We start from the raw sequence: 7,848 nt of genomic DNA on the forward strand, positions 1-7,848 counted from the left end.
GTCACTTGCATCAGGTTTTTTTTTTTCATTGCTAGCCAGTGAGATGTATCTGTTGATTTTGGTCACCAAAAAGTACTTCCACTCTTCACGTTACGCTCGAATCAGGAACACGCGTTAACTGACAAAGCCAAATTTTCCCAAATATTCTGAAGCCCATACCACCCACTGGGAGGCAGTTGTACACAGTGAAGGCTGGTACAGATGTTATGGATGTCACATCAACTGAGCTTTTAGAATAGCATTTACACATTTTCTAAATTCTTTTTGAAATTTAGTGCGGCTGTGACATCTTATATCCACATAACACTTTACATCGCGTAGGGCTTAACGCAAGCTCGTCGGCCAACAATGATTGCTCATGGGAGCGCCTGCGAGCTGCAAGTAAGTTCCTTGCAGGCTAGAATCATTTGCTAAATCTTGTATGGTGTTGAGTTCAATGAGCCATGAAGCCGATAAATAAGAGCTTTTCAGTAATGTAATGATGAAAAACCATTTTTCTGTGAGATGTTTTCTGTAGAACCACACTAAAAGGCAATGAAAGATCAAGCTGACACGTTTTCGCAAAGCAGTGAGTCTACACATTGAAATTACGATTTGACACACCACCAGCAAAATTTGGTATTCAACTAAGACACCAAAGTAAAACCAAAAAGCCAAAAGATTGTGCTGATTCAAGAGTAGTTTGGTTTTAGATTTCAACTTTGAATCAGTGTGCCTTGCATTTCAAGTATGCAATGAATGCTTTGTTTGTGTGTGTGTGTGTGTGTGTGTGTCTGTACACACACTGAACACAACAAAACAAGAGAGAACTAATTAATACTGCTTCTGAACTCCATCCTGCAGCATTCCAGGTTTTTTTTTTATTTTTATTTTTTTTTTTTGGCTGAGTCAGCGCTGTGAATCACATGCTGTTATATGCCTAATTTGGTCTGTGGGCTTTCTATTAAGTGCCTATCTCTGTACTAATGGTTTAGACTTTGCTTATCAGGGAATAGTCAATTCAAGAATGTGATGTATAGGGGTTAGAAGCATATCTTTGGTTCAAGGGTTTAACTGGTGATGTAGGTTCAGTTCTATGCTTCTCAAAGGGCACAATCCCCTATGTATAGATTTATTATTTAACACTGAAAATCTCACATGTATGACATTGGTCCTAAAGTGGATAACTAATCATGCTGAGTCGTCTAAGAGTACCTCTGATTTTGGAAATCATCATAATTTTAAAAAAAACTACATGGAGAAATAAAAAATCAAGAAACCCCTTTGTGACTTTTTTTTCAAGTTAACAAGTCAGTCCCTGTGGTTAGCCAGTTTCTGGGCCTAATTAGATTCCAGACCACATTTATTTGAGTCTTTCCTTTTCTTAAACACAACTTTGTGTTCTAAGTGGACACAGAAATTATGGGGGGAAAAAATCAGTCGCTAGAATTCAATATTGAAGATTACGTACAAAACATAATATATTTCATTGAGAATGAACACAGGTACTTAACTTACTTCGCACAACTTTATTATGTAGGAAACACAGTTACTGTTCTTCGATAGCTTTTTACAGATACAAAGAGCACAATAAACGCCTGTGTTTTTTTTCTTTTAAATCTATATTACAGCACATATTGCTCACACTTCCCTCAACTCGCCAGATGACTAAGAGTTCTGCTCCACGAGGAATGCCTTGGTATCTCGACACAGTGAGCCAAACCCCAATTCACGGCCAACGCTGGGCATATATGACTGGTTGGCGTACTCAATAGGGTGGAGCTATACACAAGCTTTGAAGGGGAACTTCTAATCACACATACAGTGCAATATGAAACAAGCAGTGACCGAGGCAGTGGAAAGCGACTTCTCTCCGTACGCGGGACTGTACAAATGTTAAATGCATTCTGTCGAAGTAGGAAGAAGGAGAGTCGCTCACCATCAAGTTAACACGGTTACGGAAACGTTTTTTTTTTTTTTTTTTTTTTCCAGAGTTATTTGTCTTTTTGTTTGTTTGTCGACAAAACTGAAGAGGAATTTTTTTACGTTTCATTTGGTTTGGCTTTTGGAGTTCAGTGCAACAAGGAATGTTAGCCACGTGTAAGACCCATCACATGAAAAATATTAAAATAATAATTTAAATATTGATCTACAATGAGTACCAGTACTCTCCCACAGAGGACGATGGACCCAACTATCCCTGTCATAATGTTCATATTCGGGGTGGTTGGTAATGTCATTGCTATCGTTGTACTTTGCAAATCAAGAAGGGAACAGAAGGAAACAACTTTTTACACGCTGGTTTGCGGACTAGCAGTGACGGACCTTTTGGGAACTCTGCTTGTAAGCCCCGTCACTATTGCCACCTATGTGAAAGGATCGTGGCCAGGTGGGGACCCGCTGTGCCAGTATTCCGGATTCATCCTTCTGTTCTTTTCCTTAGCTGGCCTCAGTATAATATGTGCTATGTCAGTCGAGAGGTATATGGCTATTAATCATGCTTATTTCTACAACCGTTATGTCGACCAGAAAATTGCTGGCTTAACTCTTTTTGCTATTTATATTTCAAACGTCCTTTTCTGTGCCTTGCCTAGTATGGGTCTGGGTGAGGTGACGAAGCAGTACCCTAAAACCTGGTGCTTCATTGACTGGAGAAGTAACGTGACCAAGCATGCAGCGTTTTCGTACATGTACGCGGGATTGAGTTCTTTTCTCATCCTGTCAACGGTTATTTGTAACGTGCTGGTGTGCGGTGCTTTGATCAGAATGCACCGACGATTTATGCGCAGGACGTCGCTTGGCACAGATCAAGGAAGGATTACTGACCTCAGAAGAAGACGAAGTTTTAGACGTATGGCCGGTGCAGAAATTCAGATGGTCATTTTGCTCATAGCTACATCCGCGGTGGTCCTCATCTGTTCAATTCCACTCGTGGTAAGTTTCCACTGGGATTGAAGGCTGCTTCTCCGTGAAGATTTGAGTATTAAGCCAGTAGCGATAATGCTCTCACATTATCTTTTTCTCTTTGCTTTTGCGGTGGTCATGCAGCCTCCTGCCAATGTTATTATGTCTGTAGGATTTTTTTTATTTATTTATTTCATTGAATACTTAATCGCTGTACAAAAAGTGAATACTGGGCATGTATAATTACAAGAAGTCCAATATCTGACAGAAACTACATCACATATACATGCAGAAAAATCTTATAAATTAATGTTCAGTGTTTATCACGTCAAAGTTTTTAAAACTCCTTTTCAGCCACTTCAGTTGCTCGTGAGATAACACACGTGTAACGTATTCCGTTAAATACGTTTCAAAGCAAGTCATAAAATTACTTCTGACACACTAATATAAATATGTAATATTTATATGCCAAGATAATGAGAAATCATTTAAGTTCTAAAATGCCCGAAGTCCACAAAGTTCACATAAACAGAAGCTACACAGCTGTGTACAGACCTTGACAGACCCGTCCTACACGTCATATGTATAGTACTGTATTATCATTCAGAGTGGTATTTTTTTCCGTATTTCAACATATATTAAAGAAGTAATAGAATAAAGAAAAATTTGTCCATTTAACGTCTGGTAATACTGAACTATTAAATTATACTTAAATTATAGTCTACTCACATGCCTTCATACTTTTGCGCTGTAGCAGAAATTATTTTATTTATTCGTTTTTTCTTCAAACAGACACAAATGGGAAAAAAATGCCATAGCAATTTATCTACTAAAGCACATCTGTTCAGCCCTATGGTCTGAAATATAATCTAAGAACATATCACAGTTTGATTCCAAAGCTGAAAAAAAAAAAAATCTGGGTTGATAAGAAGACAAAATGATAAAAAAGACCATGACTGATGTGCCTCTGCAAGGAACCAACGTTCCATGTTTATAACAAACCAGACATCTGGTTATCATCAGCAGTAGCAACAGCAGCAAAGCCAAGCCTTCTGCTTGAATATTCTTATTTTATTATAGGTAATATCGTGCTAGTTTCGTATAGAAAGCAGGAAATATCCTTTCAGATATGCTGGCTGAAATGTATGAGTGATAAATCTTCAGACCAAAAACAGAGACTCTGTGTTGTTCAGAGCTGAGCCAGTGAGATATGTTGCTGCTGTTCCATTGAGTCAGCTGAGATTGGTCTCATGCACCGTGCAGTTGTTTGGCTGTATTAAGCCTTCACCTTTGCCCACAGAAGTGACAGATCATCTCCTCAAAGCTGTTAACCAGCTGGTACAGTGTTATTTGATGTTACTTTTGCTGGAAATAAGTGAATGCAAATAAACTACCTGCACAGACAGAGTATATTGTCTCTTCAATGATCAATTCCGAGTGTCCTGAATATTTGCTTTGGTTCAAACACTGATCTTGACCTTTTAATGCATAACAGTATTAGTTTCTGCTAATTTAATAATATGTGAAATGAGTCAGTAGGTTTCGGATTTTATTGGGACTGGTCTGAGTCTGCCCAGTCTGAATTAAATTAAATATTAGAATATGAGATGGATAGGGGGTTCTCTTGCTTGTCTCATTTCAGTGGTTCCGGAGATTTTAAACATTAGTATGCATTTGTATGCAACATTTTTATTGTACCTGACAGTCAGTGAGCAAAATCAGGCATATGAATTTTTACACAAGGACAAAAAGCTTATGACTTTTGACAGCATTTTATTGTGGTTCATGCCACAAATATCAGATAGAAACAAAAATATTAGATTGGAAACCAAAATGATCTCTTTCTTAATTTTGCGTATATGGTCACAGGGAATCAATGCAGCTTAGGAAAGAGCATGGAATATGACAGTGTGATTGCACATCAGAGAATGTTTTCCATTTGTTCCCTTGTTTTAAACCGGTAGTGTCATTTGCTGACAATGCCCAGGATCCCGCAGCAGCAGAACAAATTGTCTTCACTCAACCCAGGGATAGGAGTGGGTAGGTTGGCCAGGGATTCATGGTCTTACCGCTTTCAGGCACCCTTGCAATTCGTCAGGCACCTGCGAGTTGCTTGGATGACGCCAATGGAGTAGTGCCTATCTTTCAAAGAGCTCCCACTCCGCCACAGTGCACTGTGTGACTTGTAGTGTGAAAAAATAGCCGATGGCTGAGTGCGAGTATGTCTGAGGATTGCAATCATTGCACCTCAGCGCTCCTGTGTGACTGCAGTTTGTTACAGTTAGACGAACCTACTATACAGTTGGCAGTTCCATAACAGGGTTACATTAAGGGGCGTATGATCAAATTGATGCTTTTATCATTACTTTTAACCAGTCACTGCCTTAGCTCCAATTTTGGTGTCATTTATGTGCTACACCTTGGTTTATAATTCACCTGTTTCCATTTCTTGACAGTTCTGGGCTAGAAATTTAGGAATGCTACACATTTTTGGAATCATAATCTACATTTGATGAATTTGCTTTTCTGTGTTTTTTTTCAGTTGTGTGCTGAGAAAGTATTTGTTTTTTTCATGTGAACTCTTCATTTATTTCAGGTGCAGGTGTTTGTCAACCAGTTATACAGGATCCCTGTGGAGGAGAGGATAGAAAAGAACCCTGACCTCAAAGCAATCCGAATTGCCTCAGTCAACCCCATCCTGGACCCCTGGATTTACATACTGCTGCGGAAGACCGTGCTTCTGAAGCTTGTTGAGAGGGTCAAATGTCTCTTCTGCAAGATAGGGGCCGGGAGGCAGCAGAGTCCAGAGAACTTCGTAGACGAGCAACAGTGTTCCTCTGTAGTCTCCCATGACTCACCCTCCCTCATGTCCTGGGAACTGAGAAAGGTCACCAGCACCTCACAGACATTCCTTTACCTGCCCGAAAAAAGCGAGGGCCTCACAGGTGATCATCGCTTAGGGCAGGGAAGATCAGGCTCTTCTACAGATCGTTCCTCTTTGAAGGAGTTCAGAGGGTCTGATTCCTCGAATGAGCACAGCTCAGACTGCATGATTTCAGTAGGATCAAGTGTTAGCACGAGCAATCTGAGCAGGGCCTCATTATACCCAAAAGATCAGTCTCTCAATGTAACCTTTAGAGACATGCCTATAGATCCTTTAAGGTCTACACGTGGTTGAGACAAAGGACTTCCTGGCAGCTCCAGGAGAAGAGGCACTGAGAGTCCCTTGGCATCACACAGTGTAATAAATATTGAAGAGTTCCTGAGCCATTGTGAAAAAGGCTAAAATGTGAATTGAAATTTGTCTTCAGTGTTTATTGAGAAAAAAAAATTGTACTCTGCTTTGGAATTCAGTCTCCATGCTCAGTTTGTTACAGTGAACACAACATATATGAAATGATCTGTTTTTCTATCACAAACATTTCATGGAAAACCCATTTTTTTTGAATGTATATAACTAATGTAATACAAAAATCAACATTCCTGTGTGCTCCAGGTATTTAATATGTTAGTCAAGAGATGGCATTTATTGCACTTTTTAATTAGATTTCTTCTAGTGGTTGTTAAAATACAACTAGCTGTGTAAACATGTCTTTGTTCAACAAGTGTACTGTATAAATTCATAATTCTAAGATGTGAAATATATTTTTTCCCATTCATTTCATTTGTTTACTTTAGATGAAAATGATCTCTTCTCTATGAGAAGGTGTAATTAAGAAAAGAAAATTAAGGTAGTGTTACTTTTTGTGACTCTCATTTTTTGTATAGTTCTGTTTAAGTGATGGACATGTTGTGCAAGCTGTGGAGTGTCTTGAATTGGTTTGTGAAAGTTAATAACAAACCACTTAGCATGTTTGAATTATTCACTTGTTTATTTCACTGCACACCATTTAAATATAAACCAGTGAAAACATCATTAAATTCAACTTTTGCTGAACACAATTCAATGTCTTTTTTCTTCTCATTTGTTTTGTATTTCACGAGTGCCTAAATATGTTTCATTTGAATGAGAAGAAGGTAGCTGCATTCTCTTTTAATTGTCCTTAATTCGATTACCTGTAAAATGTACATAGGTATGTACGTAGGTATTCAAATACTGTTTGTGGACTCATGGGTCATAACAACCAACCATGTGTGTTGAATTCTTTTAATCAGGCCCAGATTCAACTAGGGCATGTTGTGTCCTGCAAGCAAGTATTTATCTCATGATAAGTACATAAAAAGTAAGAGCTGCTTATATTTCTTGTTTCATGTTTTGGACAAATACAGTGAGGTTAGATTAAATTTGGGTGGCAGTCATGTTTAAGTGATGAACAAAAACAGTTAAAACAGCTGAATTCAATGAATAAATATTAATGTTGAGGAAACTAGTGTGTTAAATCATTGAAGAAAAAACCTCAACAAGGCAATAATAATAATACTCTTTAGAGTATGGCGCAAGTCCTAAAACTGAAGCTAATACTGCTGTCGCACAGAAAATACCCTCTGTGGAAAAAAAACATCTGTTAATTCAACACCCAAACTCTTCTTGTCTGATTCACATAGCAGACACACGCTGTTGATCAGGAGTGCTTGTAATGGGAAACTAAATACCTCCAGAATTAAAGTTTTTTATTTTCCTCTGAAAGAACCAGTCAAGTCCTGTGTCATGTTGAGCAGATGCAGTAATCACTTTTCATTGTCTGCCTGAAAGCTGAGGCGACGTTGATAAAGTCCAACAGCGAAATGAAAGCAGTCGATCCATTCCTAACAAGAAGCAGACATGTCAAGGAAATGAGGTGGCTGAAAACGTCAAAATGGGTCTGCGTGAGTGGCAGCACAAAGAGGGCCTGCCAGAGATGGAGTGCATTCCATTTGAAGCTGAAATTTACCAAACACGATTATCCGTCTTATGGCCCAATGTCATTCAGAGAATGATCTGTGGCCATCAAAATCACCACCATTTTGTGGCGGTATTGCATTCAA

The 7,848-nt window shown here is 38.7% G+C and overlaps 1 protein-coding gene across 1 annotated transcript; it reads left to right on the forward strand.

Moving 5' to 3' along the window:
- The first annotated feature begins 1,957 nt into the window (after window positions 1-1,957).
- Window positions 1,958-6,259, forward strand: LOC118776370 (prostaglandin E2 receptor EP4 subtype-like). The gene is made up of 2 exons (XM_036526688.1): window positions 1,958-2,913; window positions 5,480-6,259. Exons 1-2 carry the CDS (start codon window positions 2,134-2,136, stop codon window positions 6,059-6,061), a joined length of 1,362 nt encoding a protein of 453 aa, XP_036382581.1. The 5' UTR covers window positions 1,958-2,133; the 3' UTR covers window positions 6,062-6,259.
- Window positions 6,260-7,848: the final 1,589 nt, after the last annotated feature.

The sequence above is a fragment of the Megalops cyprinoides genome, chromosome 4 (genome assembly GCF_013368585.1).
Source record: "Megalops cyprinoides isolate fMegCyp1 chromosome 4, fMegCyp1.pri, whole genome shotgun sequence".
Lineage (NCBI taxonomy): Eukaryota > Metazoa > Chordata > Actinopteri > Elopiformes > Megalopidae > Megalops > Megalops cyprinoides.